General features: G+C 41.1%; 2 protein-coding genes across 2 annotated transcripts; one reads left to right on the top strand and one right to left on the bottom strand.

Moving 5' to 3' along the window:
- The first annotated feature begins 3,004 nt into the window (after positions 1-3,004).
- On the top strand, positions 3,005-7,949 carry LOC109856651 (serine/threonine-protein kinase SBK1). The gene is made up of 2 exons (XM_020432172.1): positions 3,005-3,387; positions 6,365-7,949. Exon 2 carries the CDS (start codon positions 6,365-6,367, stop codon positions 7,529-7,531), a length of 1,167 nt encoding a protein of 388 aa, XP_020287761.1. The 5' UTR covers positions 3,005-3,387; the 3' UTR covers positions 7,532-7,949.
- Positions 7,950-17,041: 9,092 nt separating this feature from the next.
- On the bottom strand, positions 17,042-18,480 carry LOC109856643 (mitochondrial cardiolipin hydrolase). The gene is made up of 3 exons (XM_020432159.1): positions 18,143-18,480; positions 17,861-18,045; positions 17,042-17,792 (listed from the first exon to the last, which is right to left on the bottom strand). Exons 1-3 carry the CDS (start codon positions 18,385-18,387, stop codon positions 17,557-17,559), a joined length of 666 nt encoding a protein of 221 aa, XP_020287748.1. The 5' UTR covers positions 18,388-18,480; the 3' UTR covers positions 17,042-17,556.
- Positions 18,481-19,119: the final 639 nt, after the last annotated feature.

Consider the following 19,119-nt stretch of genomic DNA (forward strand, 5'->3'; position numbering starts at 1 on the left):
ATATTTCCGGAAATCACTTGTCGCTTCTTTTCCTTCTTCCCACGATTTACCAACTCTCGTCGTCAGATATTCCGGCAACGATTATTCCGTCAAGCTTCGCAATATCGTTCTTCTGCGTTCTCTCATTTCCTCCTATTTTTCTCATTCTTGCGACGTTTGAATTATTCAGACTCGCGCGCGCGCGATTGTTTCTCCGTTAATTATATTATCGCCAGTTGATATGCAACGTCCGTTCCGAAATTTTTCGAGCAAGATCCAAGTCTTCGCGAGAAGATACAGTAATAAGCGTACGGTATACTCGTAGTAGATGAAACGTCGAGGAACTCGAGTGCCATCGTTCGCCGCGAAGATCTCGACGCTTTCCAATATAGCCGTTTCGTCAACCGTGTTTCCGCGAAGTCGTCGACTCGATGATTATGTACTCCCGATTTCCGTGGAGCGGAGCTTCGCCAGAGTGCTCTCGTCCCTCTTCTTCTGCGCGTTCTCCCTTTTTACTCGCACATTGCGTCATTTATTGTATTTGTGTGTGTGTATGTGTGTGTGTATTTGTGCGAACGAGCCCCGCACTCATCGCGCCAATCCACGCGTGTGAGGTGAGGACTCGACACACGTGTGTGTACGTCGCGTAGGCGGACACACGATCGAAGACGCGCGTCAACGAAGGTAAATTTTCTCTCTTCGACGAATCCCTACGTGTCCCTTTTCTTCCGTTTGCTTTCCTCTCTTCTTGCCGTTTTCCTTCTCCTTTCAATCCTCACGCGCAATTCGTTTCAATACCGCGCTCGAGAGATCCGCTCGAGGATCAGTCACCGCGGGTGAATCCCTCGGTCTATTCTTTTTTCTGTTGACTTAACGGTAACACGAAGTGCTCTCTCTACCTAGAATAGCGCGAGCTGAATACACACACAGTGAAAAAGAGATGTATGAACTCGGATGGGATTATATTTTACCGCCTTTTCTTCGTGAAAACTTCCGAGTACACCGTTGGAGCGAGTTGAAGAAGATCTCGCACGAAGAAATGATCTCGCGGAAACAAAGCTTTTCCGCGAATGATAAACATTCCTCTCCAAAGTTCAGTGGCTGTGCTTGGCAATCGTGCCAGACGTGTGTTGTACAATTAGTCACGTCGCGCAGTCGGCCGGTCGTACGAAATAGACAATAGCCGTCGCGTCTGCCGAGGAGCAAGTTGTTGAAGAAACGAGACATGCGCGGCGAGAAAAACGAATTTTCGTTTTGTTACAAAATTCGACGCGTAAAAACCCCATTTTTCGTTTTATCGTCTCCGATCGCGAAACGATAGAGAGCTCGGGATTTCCACGCTCGTAAAATCAGAAGGGGGCTTGTGTCGAGATACATGTTTGATGACGCTAAACACGTGTTCCCATCTCCACCCTAGATTCTTCCGTTTCTCGAAATTCACCGACGTCAATGCGTTTCGAGTAACTCGTGAATTAGCGGTCGCTAGAGAAAGAGAAAAAGAGAGAGAGAGAGAGAGAGAGAGAGAGAGGTGATTCCGCCGATGATTACACAATAACTCGCACTTCTTACTTTACTTCCATCGCGGCGACGCGTTTTTCCTATTTATATCTTTAATATCCGGCTGTGCGATGCACAAACCCGAACATCTCTATGGACTCCGTATACTTGACACACATTTTAAAAATACATGCAGGTGTAAATTCGGGTTCCCGACGACGCGAATGCGTAATCCGCATTATTTAACGCGTTGCGCGCGTCCGTGATGAATGTATCGTATTTAAGAAAATTAACGCGATTGTGGAGTGACGGACTCGCAAAATATCGCGAATAGAACAAGTATTCGCGAAACAAAAAGCGTTTCGATCGTCTCTATTATTAGTTACGAACTATAGATAGAGACACACAACAATCGAAAACCCCGGTTTCGCGGCGACGGTTGCGTGCGCGCGGGCGAGAACATAATTGAAACAATAAATTATAAAAGAAACCTATCACGATCGCGCAGTCACGGCTCCTCTTCCGTTCTGTATTTGTGGAAGCTGGAATATTAAACCGGTCGGCGAAAAGTAAAGTCAATAAATCCACTTTAAGTCGATCCACGTCAATAATCCATTCGCGTGGGTACAAAAATATACATTGCAAATTCGAGGTATCAAAAATTGGCGTTGCAGAATTTACACAATCAGACGGGCATTAAACGTGCCGATTTGAAAGAATAAAAGTATCCAACATCGTATTCCGTTTTGCGTACGTATAAACACACACACACACACACACACATGATAAGTCGTACGAAGAAAATGCGATGTCGCAGATCGATCTCAACGATTCTCTCCCGCGCTTGTGTCGTCCCGGCGCGCAGGAATCTTCTTATTGCTCGCGAATGATTTTCGAGTCCTTGCCCCATAAATCATGAAGGAATGCGTTGTCATGCCGCGTCGAACAAACGCGATATACCAAATTCGCGGATATAATTGACGAGCACGACCTTGTCTCGAAACGCGAAAGAGATTTGGAAAAAGTCCATTTTTCTCGATTCGCATCGCGTGCGCGATAATATATTTTTGATAACGCGCAAAATCGTCGATTTAATCACAATTTTTATCTGAAAGTCTGTCTCTCCGCGTCTCTTTGTTGTGTCTGTGTGTGTGTGTGTGTGTGTGTGTGTCGCGTCGTGAAACTAAAAATAATCCGTAGCGCGTCTAATCGACTAATTGAACGTGGAACACCGGTACGGTGAATCCCATTCCGGATAAAGTCTTCCTCGAAGTCACCGTGACACGCGACAGGTCGATTCGCATAATGCGCTCGTTAAAAAAAGAAAAAAGTCACCGCGCGCCGTGTGTGTACGCGTTATACACACGTAAAAGCTTGTCCTGTAGCCGGCGTCTCTCTTGCCGTGTGCGAGATCTCCCGCACCCCTTTCAGCAGTCGGTGGTGTGTCCACGTCTGCGCGCCTCCCGGCCGGGGTCTATAAAAGCGACGTGGGGCGTCACGACGCTCCAGACGTTGAGATACGCGCAACACGGAAAATGTGAACCGAGCGTCGTCGTATTGATACCGAGGTCGCTATTTCTGTGCCTAGTCTCTTCTTCGCTTTCAAGTGACACCTGCTACGTAAGCCGAACTGTCAGCAAACGCAGTTGATAATATAATTTATCCAAAACGCGAGCTGAATTCGCGTTCGCGATATTTGCGCGACCAGCTGACATCATCACGCGTGTGCGCGGGACGTGTCGCGACACATGAAGATGTAGAAAGGGACCACGTCGCGATAATTGCAATTTAAATAAGCAAGACAGTGCATACGTACGCGCGTATTTTAATTGACACATATATTATCGACCGCGGTGTGTATCAGTCCGCGGTGAATTTCCCGGTCCTGTTCAAGCGGATTTCGCTGTCAAGGTACGTGTCTGTCAAATTGTCACACTATTAAACAATGATATAATAACAAACAAATATTCTGAATAAATTTCACAATTTGTTTTAATTTTTCACGATTTTTTTTCTAAAATTTTACTTTAATTCTCAGTACTTTCTGTAAATCTTGTTAATTTTCTGCTGGTTCTGTGTAAGTTAATTAATATTGTAATTACAAGAGAGAGGCACTCTCTCTCGTGCTCGCACATAGAGAACTTTGTAGTGGTTCAAAGTTTTGTCATTAATTAAGCGCGCGATATTCGTTTGAATTAGAAATTTCTTAATTACTTTCGCCATTGTGTCACGTTTGACGTATGCGAGGTCTTGTCAAATTCGTGTCTCGATATTACAACGTCGCGCGAGTACACGTAGTAAGGTCGTGATAAATTGTCAGCAAGTACCAACAAGAGAGTTAATATACCAGAACTGATAGCGCACCTTCATAAAGACCTAATGTTAACGAGTCAACACATACGGTTGAAAGCACGATCTCGACGACACTCGCATCGTGTCTAATCGCTCATTGTCGATCTCTATATACGCGTATCCGCTAAGCCGCCTCATTAAACGCACGACACGCACGTACGCGTGCCAAAGTATAACGCCGCTAACTTCTCTCTCTCTCTTTCTCTCTCTTTCCTTTTTGCGTGCGCGCGCGTATTAAAATAGAGTAGCCAGTAAACATAAATGCTAAATATACCTGCGTCTCTGAAGCTTGTCAGAATTAACCGGACCGAACCGGTGGCTAATGCGAGAAAAATAGCGATGACACAAAACAATGAAACGAAATATAGAAAAACGAGAGATGCACAAACCTCTCTCTCACGCGGAATATAAATTTGCATTGCGAGCGATCAATTTATGCAAAAACAATGGTCGCGCACACACACACGAGCGGATCGAGTGCGCGCGCTTCATTAAGTAATTAAAACGCGGAAGAGCTCTGGCGCGCGCCGCCGTCCACAGTTCGTCTCGATGTGACGCGCGTTGTCACATCATCGAGATATACACGCGCGATTAAACCGCCCACGAAATGAACCTCCCCCCGTGTCTCGGCTTATATTACATTTGTTTCGTCAAATGACGACATTTACGCCGCGGTTTAGATCTTTCGGAAATTTATGGAACGACCGGAGAGGATAGACGCGTTTCGCGGCGAACGAATGCGCGTTTGTTTTTTTTTTTTTTTTTTCGTAAACTCTTTCGGAAACGTTAATTAATTACCGTTGGATAACAAGTTAGATCGCTTGAAAATCCCTAGAAACAACTGATGACAGTCTTTGAGACGCCTCTCTAATGTTCTTTTTCTGAAAAATGTAGATGTTTTTAACATAACTTCTATTTTCAATCCGTCCTCAATTTTCTTGATTTGCTTACATTCTATTTTAATGTCTCCGCGCGAATATATATTGGTCTCTTAAAATGAAAAACAGTATACACAGAGACAATATAAAAAAGAAGAAGAAACGGAATCATCTTCCGCTTGTCTTTTGCAACACACTTGATATCACTTCTCACGATTGCGAGAGATTGGACAACAGATTGACGAATGTCTGTGTGCAACGCGGTAATATCGTTACGAAATACGCATAAAACCCCGGAAGGGATTTTCGGGAGTTCGGCGCCGTCCAGGCTCGCTGTGTCGGGCGAAGCGTGAGCGAGGTCCTTGCTATTGATCTAGTGCGAGGGTCTAAACGTCCTGGGTTTTCCCGGCCACCTTCTAGCTCTCTCTCTTCCTCTCTCTCCCTCTCTCTCTCTCTGTTTGCTGCAACAGCGCAGCTCTTTGCAACCGTGAACGACGGAGAAATCGCGAAGTGGCGTGCGCATTAAATCCGGGGATGGACGAGGGTATCGCCATCCCCGTTGTGGCGACGTTCCAAAAGCTCTCCCGCCCGTATAGCGCGCGGCGCCGACCAAATTATCGATTCCGCGAGATGCGCGATCGTAAATTCGACCGGGAGAAACATAACAGTCGATCACGTTTACACACGAGGCAGCAGATGCGCGTCGCGCGGCGCGAGAGCTGTGACGCACGTGCGAGAGTTCGGCAGATGAAGAAACGGGACTCGTGTCTAAAAGCGCGTGAGAACTATCATTAGATAGGGCAGATCGATGTCTGCCTAATGTATCTGCGTTATGTAACGTATGTATTTTTCGCATGTTGATTCACGCGGAACGACGAAGCTTCGATTCAGTTTTCAATTTCAATCCTATTTTTTCTTTCTCACTTTTCATTAAAAAAAAAAAAAAAAAAAGAGAAAACAACAGCGCAGTTTTATTGATTGAGAAGTGTTGCGCCATGTGTGACATTTTTTTTAACGACTTTGTCATGCGACCAAGCTGGTAATATCAAGTACACGTGTTTGCGATATATCATATTCCGCGATTGATCTCTCTCTCTCTCTCTTTCTCTCTCTCTCTCTCTCTCTCTTTCTCTCTGTTCACGTGTTGCTATTTACGAACTGGGACGCGCGTTACACGGTCTCGGAACGGAAGGTGTGAATATTATCTTTTTTTTTTGTTTTTCAAAAAAAAAAAAGCGTGGGAACGGAGAGATCCTGAATAACGCAGCGTGCGTTCATCGCGTTGACGATCGCGAGTGGGCGTTGAATACGATATACTATATTCATTGTCCTCGGCGAGACAGCGATGATATTTCTTGGACAAAGCGTTGCTCAAGTATGAAATCACCGTTGACGTTTTTTCCGACAGATGAAATTCTAATTTCCGCACTCGACGTGGGAGGAAACGTCTACACAAAACGAGAACGGCGTAGACCACGAGGCAGCCGCGCCTCGGCTTTTGTTTCGCATTTATATGAAACAAAAGCAGCGCTTCTAACGCGTCATCGCGATAAAATAGATTAAAGTTAATTCAATGACTCATTTGCAAGTCAAAACCGAAAATAAAAAAAGCTCAAAACCGTGACTGACCCGTGTGTTTTCTTTCTTGTTTGTTGCAGATGAAGCTACACGAGAAAAAAGAATCGGGCATCCACAAGGTGCAGGAGGTGCCTCTCGAGGAACTTGATCTGGCGAAGGAGTACAACGTGGAGAAAACTCTGGGCGAGGGTAGTTTCGCGAAGGTCTTATTGGCGACGCACAGAGCGAGCCAGACGAGAGTGGTCTTGAAGGCCGTTCATCAAGAACTCACGTCGGAAAAGGACTTTTTCCGCGAGTTTCATTACTCGTATCATCTGAGCCCGCATCCCAATATACTCTGTTCGTACGCGGTCGCCTTCAAGGCGGAGAAATGTTTCGTTTTCGCGCAGGAATACGCGCCGTACGGCGATCTCGCGGGCAACGTGAAAGCCGGCGGACTGAGCGAGGACGCCTGCAAGAGAATCGCCGGCCAGCTCGCCTCGGCCCTCGATTTCATCCACTCGAAGCAGCTGGCTCATCGAGACATCAAGCTCGAGAACGTGCTGGTGTTCGAGCAGGATATGAGCAAGGTGAAGCTCTGCGATTTCGGTTGCACGAGACGCGAAGGCACCTTAGTCAACAAGATCCGTTGCATTTGGGTGCCTTTTCAACCGCCCGAAATACACGAGGTCATCAAGAACGAGAGGTACGCGTGCAAGAGGAGCTCCGACTGCTGGCAATTCGGAATCGTTCTGTTTGTCTGTCTGACCGGCAACCCGCCGTGGCAGAGCGCCGACCCGATCCAAGACCCGGACTACTCGGCCTTTCAGCGATGGCTGAAGAGACGCACCACCAAGATCCCGCCTACTTTCCGACGATTCACACCCAGACTGTTGCGATACTTCAGGCGAGCGTTCGAGCATAAACCGGAGAAGAGGCCGCACGTAACCGAGATCAATAAGTATCTGAAGGACTCGTGGTGCATCAGCAAGATCAGTCACAGCGCGACGTCAACGTCGGTCGACGTCAGCGAGAGCCTCAACAGACGAGCGGACAGCCTACTCTACCTCGACACAATCCTGGACGACCGGAACAACATGGACGAGAACAAGAACAAGCTGAGGAAACTTCTCAACAGCTACGGCCTGGAAACCACGGTAGATCAGAAGGTGGTCACCAAAAGAATATGGGAGTGGGTGATGCAGTGCGACTCTAACATCGACATGGAGCCTGGCCTCATCAGTGGCTTCAGTACGGAGGATATGTGAGAGCTAGCGAAGTCCTGCAGCGAGCCATGCCTTCGAGCTGCCCACGAGGAATCGAACAAGTTCCGCATAGGCAGCTTCCACGTGTCGACCTCATACAGATGTGCCAAATAATAACACAATCGGAGCGGAGAAACACTTCCACGAAGAACCCCGAAGAGAAGAATTTAACGAGAAGAAATCACGGCCCTTATTCTCCGGTGACGTTCCAGAAAAAAATGTCGAAATGTTAGACACGGGCGGACCAATTATTGATGAACTTCCTTAATTAAGTAAGAAACGCGAGCGAGTTTGAGAGATAACGAATGATAATTGCAATCGTGTTGACAAATATGAAACGACGATTTTCTCGTAATTCCAAAAAAAAAGTAGAAACTTGGAAACATAAAAGCGTTCAAAAGACGTAACAAAAAAAAAAAAAGAAAACTAAATAGATAAACTGTCTAAACTACAATTCTAGTCAAAACCTCTTCTCGATCTTCAACGTCTTTTGAATTTTTGTGTTTCGGGACTTCGAACAAAAAACTAAATGTCTCTCTCGCGATATGTAAGTTATTCCTAGCGATTAAGTGTAAATGTGATATATACGTAATTTGTAAGTAGGAAAAAGAGAGAATCGCTATTCGACAGAAACAAGAGTGGTGTCAAGCTGTGGATTAGCTTGGTGTACTAACTGTAGAGACAATAATGCCGGTGCATAGAATTTCCGTGCTAGTCAGTTTGTCCTGATAAACCGATGGTCTTAGTAATGCCTTAAATAAGCGTCTGGGCGCGAAGGGGGATTAGACAGTCACTTTAGAGAGAAACATTTTCTATGTCAAATATGATCTGAGTTCTTTTTTCCGTTCAAACGAATTATAAGTATAGCGGGAAACAAAATGTAATACCTATCGTTATAGGCGAGACGTAAAGCAAGAAGACTGTAAAACTAGAGAGATTCTCCAACCGGAGATCGTATCTTTAAGCGTAGCGTATATAGAGCGTATCGTGGAAACGTTTTTCGGAAACAATCCATTATCTGGCAATTTGCCCCAAGAGTTTCAATTTTCAAAGTGAAAATTTTGATTTCATACGAATTTAATTGGAACTTAAATCAGAAAGTTATAACTACGTTCGAAAAGTCGATCGCGAAAAGGTGGATGGTTACCGGAAATGTGCGTGTCAAGATGTGTTGTATACATACAGATGTAAATAAAGTAAATATTTGTACACATAAACAGATAAATAAATATATATATATACCTACACACATTCGTGCTAGACGTGTACATAAGCGTAATTTGCGTGTGTACGTATGTACGTAGGCAGAAATAGTACACATATATATTCTTGTAGCAGTTTATGGTGTAGCAAGTAGCGGTAGGTTTCGTTTGTACAATTAGTTACGCCACTTTGTAACGGGAGTAATATAGTTCGTAGCGTAACGATTATTGCATGCGCGTTTGCGATTCCAACAGTCTCTCGTAATAAGTCTCTCTTTCGCGAAACAATCCTCACATTAAAGCATTCACGGATAACGATATTTACGTGAACGAATTGACGTTTCGCGATGGGGAAATTCTCTTCTCGTTGCGAAATTTACGCTTGCATTAGGTAATTTGCGCAGTTTTTTTTTTTTTTAGTTATTATTATTCGCGTAAGTTAACGTAATCAAAGATCGGACGTGATTTAATTACAATCATAATAATTTCGCGATACGACGATGAGTTAGCGATCTCTTCAACATTTCGTAGAAACGAGGAAAAAATTCACTTCTTCGCGAGAATTTATCGCGTTTTCAACTCTGCTCCGCGAGAGTAGCAGAGATTATTTTCGCGTGTCTGCGAAATGGAAATACGCGTGAGAAGAAGAGTTGTTTCAGAGTTTCTGTTCTTCGTCGTGCGCGATTAAGATCGATCGAACCGCACTTCGCACTTCGCGAACGAAATTGCGTTGAAAAACAAAAATTATAAGACTGACTTCTGGATAATTTCTGATTTGTTTGGGAAAATAGAAAAACATCATTGATTTTATTTGCCTACATATGCGATTTGACATAAGATCGCCTTCAGTGAAAAAGTCTACCGTATGCACGCGAAAAAAATCTATTTCTTCTAAAGATGATCGTTATCCGAACGAGCTACTCGTTCGAGAATTAATGTGAAGAACGCATTTAGATATATACACACACACACACACACACACACACGTTCACAGAAGAGAATGTATGTTTTTGTACAATTTAAACAAAAACATTTGGAAGCGCACGTGTACAACAATTACGACACCTCGTTCTCCGACATAACATTCGGACAATCATTACCACCGTCTTACACGCGCTATTTCTCCGAATAAAATTATCCGAGCGAACTCTTGTGAGAGTGTGCAAGGTGTGAAAACGTGAGAGACTTTTGCGAAGAAGCCGACACGCGTGTGAAGGCTTCCACCGAACGCAAAGCAATGTTTTGTACATATATTACTAATTGGAATTACTCTGGAAATTATATAAAATTGACACAACGTACGGAGTTCTAATTGTCTTTTTTTTTCTCCCATTCCCTCCTGTCAAAAAAACTCCAGAATTTTTAATGTCATTGCGCTGTAAAAAATATATCGTGCAAATTTTTTTCAATTAAATCGCGCGCCTTTTGGCAAAAGTGTAAATGTGATCGCACCGCTTAATTAGGGCGCGCGCGGCTTGGATTTTTTTTGACTTGTAACACCTACACGGCCCACGCCCGCGACTATACACCGTGGGACGAGGTGGTTAGCTATCGCTCGGTTGTCGCCATGACAACGAACCCTGGATACCCGGGCCGGCTGAAAGCCACCCTCGTCCTCCCGGAATCACCCCCATCGAAGCAAATAGATGCGCGATGTAACAGACGCCGACTGTTACGTAACATACGTAGCGCGACTTGTAAAAAATAGTGGGGACCGAATCTCAAAGTCACGCTGTTTACAGAAATTATTAAAAAAAAAAGAGAGACGACGTGTATACGCAATATTGTGTAATATTGTGTAATATAGTCGCGCATTTTTCACAAACATTATTAAATTCTATGTATAAAAAAGTTATTTACCGCTAAGATCGTGCGAACTTGACTATCATCCCACACCCCCCACGTGCGCTTTTGCGCGCAAAGGAATCGCAAGATAAATAATTTCTGTTCTTGTGCGTTTACGGCAGAAAACTCGAAGGACGGTGTAAATTTCCAGATCGCGAACGGTTTGCGTTTACGTAAATGTCAAAACGAACATCGTCCGGTGTTCGCGACCGCTCCGCACGAGCATGCGCGTCATTAGCGAGGTCATTAGTCAACTCTAATTACAAGAAAATCCCGCTCGACCTTGCTCTGGTGGGGATAAGTGCACGCGACTACGGGATTTCAGCCTTTGTAGTAGTTTTTTTTTTCCTCTTCGCGAGAATAGTCAAGGGTCTTGTGTGAAGGTCCATCTCGCCAGATTGCGAGAGGCAGCCTAATTACTCCCGCAATCTGGAGAGCACTTTGAACTTTTCCCAGCACGTAATACATACACAAGAGTACGTACACGTACGTCTCAGAGTCCTTTGGCTTTAGATAATTTCATCGGTATGTTCTTGCGAGAGAAGATTGTTTTCTTCTGTGAGAAAAAAAATATTTTGAGTATTAAAATACGACATTATCTAAATATTGATTGTCGCCTTCTTTCTAATTGTCACGTTACATCCAACCTGTCATCAAATACATTTGCACATTTATCTTGCAACGGTCGATGAGAACGTCTGAGAGACGTCGGTTGCTCCCCAGAGTGCCAAGATAAATTCATTCGTCGTACGAAACGTCCTGATATATTCGTTGACACATGTGAGTGCACACATATAACGCTTCAAAAAATATTTCATATATATAATATACACACTTGCGTGTGTGCATATAAAATATATATGTATGTATAAGATTTGACAACTTATTTAATCTTAACTAAAAGCCGACCTATACAAGAGTTGTGACACATCCTCGGCCTACTTTCCAGTTACTTCATTATATATTTTGTGTATTCCAATTCCGACACTTCGAGTCTCCGCAAATACATTCGTACGCACAAAATGTACGCGCGAATGTACAGTACAGACCCATTGCCGCGTGATGACATAATCGAAAAGATTTTACAACCTAACACAAAACTATTCTGAGAATGTGACATTTCCTTTTTATGAAAGACTTCGTTTAAAAATAATTCCTTTATTTTTTTCTCCTTGTTTTACCGCGCTGGTTTTTCACACTCTGTGTTGTTCTCTCTTTTCTTCTTCTTCCCTCGTTTTTTTTCTCTCTCCGCCTTTTTTTTTGTCTCGCGCGCAATTTTCGTTTTGCGAGCAACACGCACCGAGTGTTCGAGGTCGTTAGTTACGCCACCGGGTGCATCAAACGAACGTCTCGACGCGCACCCGCGTTCCATCATCTTCCTTCCGATGCGCGCGTATTTCGGCAACCGGTGCGCCGCTATTTCCATCCACGTGGCGAGTATTCTCGGCCGCTTGTTTTGACAAGCGCCAACCAACTGGATACTTGACGGGAACGTTATCTTCGCAAAGCGGAAATCAAGTGCGTACGCGTGTATTCGCGAAGCGTTTAAACGTATCGATAACACAACAATGTAACGTGAAAGAATCGAGCGAGCTCGCACGTGTCAAATTTGCAAGAATCGATGAGAACAAAGTGTCTCATATTATGACTTAACTTTGATATATTTGTGTGATTGTTTTCGCAACGACGAAGTGAGAGAAATAAAAAATTAGAAAATTGAACTAATAAAATCCAGTAATTTCTGTTGAAACGAAAATGACCAGGCAAAAACCGTACTTCATCTAACATTTATTTGACAGATAATAAAAACTGGATAAAATTGAATTCGCAGAGAATGTTTTTTAAAAATGCAAATTCTTTTTTTATCGAGACTCCGCTTGATATTTCACATAAAGGTAAAAAAAAAAAAGCAAATATAGAATTGCAGAGATCTGAAATTTTTCTCTGCCAATATCGAACTGTGTGAAATCCTGAGAGATATTGGGAGATAACGTGAGTTAGCGTGTTTGGACGCGGCCACACGTGCAGACGCGCTGTCTCGACCAAGTCGCGTAACGCGGTTACTTGACGAAAAATAAAATCGGGCAAGCCGCCACCGGGGACGAGTATTCGCCATCGATCCTCCGGTCCAACGCCCCGGGGTATCTATTTTCATTCCCGCCTAACCTATTTATACATCATCATACGAACACGTTTCTTCCACTCGTATCGACGCATTGGTTGCACCGACACTTTTTAACACCTCAATCTTTTCAGATCCAAGTGAGAGAGAGAGAGAGAGAGAAAGAGACAAACATCTGAGTCTTCTCGAGACTCGTTTTCAGAAACTTCAAAAGCTTTTTTTCTTGAAATGAACTTTATTATATATTTTCGGATATAAATCTATTTTGACGTGAATGCGCTCATCGTTTCCACGAAAAAAGCAGAATTGCAAAATAAAAAATATATTTTATAAAATCACGAGAATTTTCTTCTTTTCGATATCGGACAGAGCGTTTTTGTTAGAAATCGTTTTTTTTTTTAGAATTTTCTATTTATTTCCTTCCAATTAAATTTTGTTACTTTTTTTGTAATTTAACCGGATCGCGTGACGATATATTTTCGCAGCAAAATATAAATTACAGTTAAAAAAACCCGCGCGCAAAATATATATATATATATATATATATATATTATGTTTATATATAAAATATGTGTGTTACACGTATATGTATCTATTTCTTTTTCTTGAAATAAATTTCCTAATTCGATTTAATCCCTCGATTTTTTCAGAGCTTTCATCTGTCTCCCTTTTGGTTTACTTATCGTTTCGCGTGGGTGTGCGGATTTACGACGAAGTCACCCGCCGCATTTCGACGATGGGGGTTCTGTGTTCGCTTTTACGACGTTGCATGATTGCCCTCTGACGTCAAAGAAGACGCTCCCCCCGGCGCGTGTACGTACGCGAGAAGGGTATCGCCACGAGAGAGACAGGACTAAAGGTCGTTCGCCCCGTCATCGGGTTCAAGCGCCTTCCTCGGCGGATGCTCTACCTATAAAAACGCAGCCGATGATAAGGACGACGACGAGGATGCGCGCGATTGCGCGCTGAAGGCATCGCGACGGGGCATCTCTTGTTATTAAACGTCGCAAATAAAAACGCCACCGTCCATCTCTCGGATGCAACGGGAAAGGGGAAGATAACTAGTTTTCTTAATTTGTTATTAACCGGCGCTAGTAAAAACGTGCCGCTTCGGTTTTACCCTTAATCTCACGCCGATCTCAAATCCGAGCGCTCGCACCGAGAGATATTCTCGGAATCGGCGACACAGATGCGCGCACACACACACACGTACGTTAGTTAAGAATATCAGCACTATTTCCACGCTTGTCGATAAGTTTAGCGCGAAAGTTGCATTGAGAAGAATATAAATTGACAAGCTTTCCGAGTTTAAATGCTTTCATTTACGATACCGTCATTTACAAATTCTGAACGTTCGTTCTATTATTAATATAGTAATGGGTCACACAAAGTATAACATTGTAGTTTTACATGTTTATAGAAATTTGGAAATAACCTACTGATCAAATTTGAAATTAATCGTTTCCTTAACAAAAAAAATGTTGGAACATACTTGAGTAATTTTTTTTATTTTTAATTAATTTTGAAAATAAGAAACGTAAAGAAAAATCGCACACCGAGTGAGAGAGGGTCAAGTTTTTCAATTATTATCTTTACAGAAGCTCTTTAAAAAAAGAGAGAGAGAGATTTGAAAAAAAAAACAAACATAATTGTAATTGAAAAAAGTAATTGAATTGGTCAAGGAAGTTGTGTTAAGTAAAGAAACCTATTTACGCGATAACAGAGAACGTTAGAGACCGTATCACTCTCTTTCAAGCATCATCTCTCTGTGAATGTCTGTCTCGTGTCACAGAGGGGGAATTTATAAAAGATAATCATAAATTCCGCCACAATAGCTCTCACAATAAAACACACGCGACGAACTAAAAAAAGAAAAAAAAACAAATTCGCAATTCCCGCCGCGACGGTTCATTATCGTTATTGTATCTCTTTCTTTTTTTTTTCTCACCCTCGGAATAATATAAGTAGCAGATGTTCGTTTCAGAAATAATAAATATAGACGACGGGGCGCGTGTCTATTTCTGGCCGGGGGTTAATATTTGACGACGACAGAGTTGCCGCCGGTGTATCTAAAAATACACAATCAATACACGAAGTATACGTCAAGTCTGCACGCGCTCACGTACTTACGGTACGTACGTACGTGTGTATGTGCACGCGGGTACACGCTACTTCAGAATTATCAACCCTCCTGTCAAAGAATTAATTTTGCATGAACACGCACACGTAAAGTTTCCAACGTTGGTTCGCGTAATAATTAAAACACTCATGTGTCATGTAACACGACGATAATATGTTATCTAACGGCAAATAAAGCGAAATCCACTAAAGTGTGAGCAATGTGACACAGTAATTGAGGACAGGTCTATTCTTTACACTTAATTAACTTCGATAATTAAAATTCGCCGTAATTATCTCAACGTACTACCGCAACAGATAATAACACGGATGACATAATGTGGAACTGATTTGCATAATTTTAATGAACAAAATCACACGTGTGTGTTTTTTTTTTAAATACAACAGAGAATGTTATTTACATCTTCGAATATGAAAAATATTTGTCACGACATTTTTGTCACATCGCGCACGATTTATCTAAGCGGCCTGGGGGGCCGCGAAACTGGAGAAGTTCAAATTCGCTCGACATCTTAGAATTCTTTCCAAGCCGGCCCGTTTATTTCCCGATTTAAAAACGAACTAAATTCCCAGTAATTAATTCGAGTAAAATCTCGGATGAAATTAATTCTTTTCCGAACTTAGTCGTCAGGAAAAATCAGTTCTCGTCAGATCGCCGAAGTTAAAGAGCGTGAACGCGAACCTGACGTAGATATATCGAAAATATACTAAGATAACCATTCGATTTTTGATCGTCTTCTTTTATACTATAAACTTCTTGAGACTGCGCACACGTGCGGTAATAAAAACAACGTAGAAATGTAAGAGCTTTTGTTCTCATTTTTTATGTGTTTTTTATTTTCACTCATCAAAAGTTAAGTGTTCCGAAATCTACGACGGAAAAAATCTCGGATATATATCGACTTTGAGGTATACTGAAAAAAAAAAACAACGGCCGTGTATTGTTTGGGGAACAAAACTACCGCACAGAAGTAATTACAGATCGCTATCAAAAAGGAACAGGATGATATAAGAAAAAAAAAAAGATAACACACACATATTGCCGACAAAACTGTGTGCAGGTGGCTAAAAACAGTGTAAGAAAAAATACACGATTTATTCATTCTGTGTACGGAATATTCCACAACGCGCATATACGCATTCTGGATCCGATGTAATGTCGCGCGAGAAAACGCACGTGTGTATGTCAAGTGAACCATTGCGTGCGTAAAACGTGCGCTTGTACGAGAGAATTAATAGCTTTTTCGCGAAACACCAAGTCCGCGCGGTTCTTAAATTTCCCGGCTGTAAACTATTTGACGACAGCGTGTACGGCTCGAGTTGACCATTAAAAACGTCCGTGGCAAGAAAACCAGACGAATAAAAACCGAAATGCCGCAAAAGAAAGACGACTTTATAAACTTCGCGCGATGGCAGTTTCGCAGTTTCGCGCGCGCGAAAAAGATTCTGCGCAGAAACTAATATTAGCCTAATGAAATCTTACGAGAGAAAACGTTGTGAAACGCGGAGGTTTACAACAAACAGTGACCATATAAACAACACGGAAACGATTGCCGCGTCGCGATTGTGGCAATTTAATTTTCAAATTTGAGAAAATTTATCGCAATTTGACGTGTAACAGTACCTCGTATCATTTCACTCGCAATACCGTTGCGTAATCGGTTTAAAACTGTTATTTATTCTCGCAATATTGTTATTGCGAAATCTATCCGAAATTGTTTATTTTTTTTTTCTACGTAAACGTTTACGTTGGCGCGCGCGTAAAACAAAGCAAGTGTTACACGTCAACTCACACGCCGCGTAATCGAATGTCTGTACGTATGCTTGTACAAAATGCTTCCGGAGGCTCCTATTTATTGATCGCGGCCGTGAACTCTGGAAAAGACCATGACTGTGTTCCCGACTAAAGAAAATCGATATGCATCACGAGCGCAGCCTCATTTGCTGCAAAACAAAAGCTATCGCTAATACCGAGATGTATCATAGTGACGTCAGAATCGTCATGGCAACTCCCTTTAACGTACATCTACGCCGTACGATTGTGTTGAAGTTAATTCAACAAAAACATCACGAAACTCTCCCTCTTTCTTTTTGGAAAATATTTTTACTTGGCCCATCGTACACGTGTAAAACAAATAAGAGACAAACTCACGGTTACAAAACACATGAAAAAATAAAAATGTATATTTATGTACAGTTCTTACATAAAGTTTTAAAAAGAGACACGTTTCTATTTTCTAAAATAAAAATAAAAATATTACGGTATAAAAAAAATCGTCCCATCCGTCATACTTTTGAGAAAGTACGCATGTATAATGTCAGTTTTTCAATTTAAAATTAAAGTTAATCATTAAATTACTCTAATTTAATTAAAATTAATGTAAAAAATTATATATATATAAAAACTTAATTTTAAAGTATATTAATTTCTTTTAAATTAAACTTCAATCTCGTATTTTGCACGGAGTTATATCTTTAAACACCAGAAGACTGGCATACGAATAGATTGTTGAAGACATTTTGTCTCAAAAAACTCAACTCAACTCTTAAGAAACCATGTCAAGTTGAAACATGTCAAAAGAATTTACATTACTTACATGTGTTCATTCATATTCAAATGAAACATGTCAGAATTGACAATATATTTTACAACATATGTTCACGTTATATTTAGTAAGAGAAACGTAAAACTAAAAGTAAGTTAGTATGAAATCATCTTTTCATTCAGAAACAGAATCTGAACCAGACTCATTGGTAAATGTTGTCCATAACTTCTCAAATTCTTTTACAAATGGATTGAGTATTAGTGGTTCATTAGTTATGATCATGTTCTCAAAGTTTCCAAAGAATGCCGTATTGGTCCAGTTTATACTGCCATTTATTAAAATTTCATTGTCAATAATGACAAACTTATGATGCATTAGGACATTTAGATTCTTTAGCATTGGCCTAATACCTGCAAGCAAGAATATCAATATTTACCAAATCGTGTAAAATGCTAATATTTTACACAATTATTTGTACCTTCTTTTATGAAATACATGATCTGAGCTCCACTATGAGATAAAAAAGAGTGGTCTGATATTATTCTTACAACAACGCCTCTGTGTTTGGCTCTTACAACTGCTTCTGCTAATTTGGAAGTTGTAAAAAAATACATACATATATCCAAGGTACTTTGTGCAGAATCTAAATATTCTATGATCTTCCTGAAAATGTACCAAACATTAGAACTATGTAACTATCATAGCTACTTGGCTTACGTAGCAGAAAACATATTTGTATGTACACATCATAACAAGTTACTTTATATATCCTATTGGACAATTTTCCTTTTGACATGGTTTGAAGGACGCTAAATGGTTCCGACACAGAGCGGATTCCTTGGAATAAAACGTAACCTCGAATATTTGTTCTGTGTCTTTGTGCAATAATTGTTTTCTACATTTGTTCTTATTACTTCCTTTCTGATAACGATATAATTTATACAGCTGCCAAATTATTTCGCTTATAACAGCACCAGAAGTAATCACAATAAGAACTTTCCTCATGTTGAAATTTGAAAAAATTTTGGAAAATAAACCAACAACTTTGTTATTGAAACGTTGATTTATCGATCGAACATATTTCGCGGCCACAAGCTAGAGTTAGGTTAGGTTATCTGTTATTGCTTTTCCGTTCTGTTCGCCAGCGCTATGCTCACGGCGGTGCACATCAACAACTACGTACCCATGTTTACGAGCGTTTGTCGGTACGTACGCACGTCTGTGGTTTTTTTCTGGGCTATGTGGCCGCTCTCAGATCGCATTTAAATAAGTTTTTCCATTTTTTATATTTACGCGAACATAAGTTTGTCATTTTTATGTTCATATTAGTTTATATAGGGTAAGTTCAAAGGGAGTTATTTTATAAAGTAGATTTTATATCAAATTTGTTGATAAAATATGTCAAAAAAATATAAAAGAAAAATTTAAAGAATTCAGAAAGACCTCACGAGAGAATTCTTCGAAGAATTTACAAAATTCAAAGAATATGTTAGAAAAGTTTAAAAGACCTAAAAACAAGTCCACAAAGTCGAGAGATAATGTAAAATATTAAATAGTAAATACATATATTTTTAATGTACATGTCACAAAATTAAAAAGTGAGAAAAATATTATTAATAAAAACATCATAATATAAAATGTCAAATTCATATATATACCACTACCACATTTATATAAAGATAGCGAATAAAGAAAATCATTCTAAAATGTATGATTGCCTTTATTTTTACGCTATTG

The sequence above is a fragment of the Pseudomyrmex gracilis genome, unplaced genomic scaffold (assembly GCF_002006095.1).
Source record: "Pseudomyrmex gracilis isolate BER0280 unplaced genomic scaffold, ASM200609v1 scaffold_129, whole genome shotgun sequence".
Classification (NCBI taxonomy): domain Eukaryota; kingdom Metazoa; phylum Arthropoda; class Insecta; order Hymenoptera; family Formicidae; genus Pseudomyrmex; species Pseudomyrmex gracilis.

Excerpts from the sequence above, each read along its gene's own strand:
- LOC109856651 (XM_020432172.1), top strand. The coding sequence starts at position 6,365 with ATGAAGCTACACGAGAAAAAAGAATCGGGCATCCACAAGGTGCAGGAG.
- LOC109856643 (XM_020432159.1), bottom strand. The coding sequence starts at position 18,387 with ATGAGGAAAGTTCTTATTGTGATTACTTCTGGTGCTGTTATAAGCGAA. Across the intron at positions 18,046-18,142 it reads TGTCCAATAGGATATATAAA|GAAGATCATAGAATATTTAG; the intron begins GTAACTTGTTAT and ends GTACATTTTCAG. Across the intron at positions 17,793-17,860 it reads CATGTATTTCATAAAAGAAG|GTATTAGGCCAATGCTAAAG; the intron begins GTACAAATAATT and ends TCTTGCTTGCAG.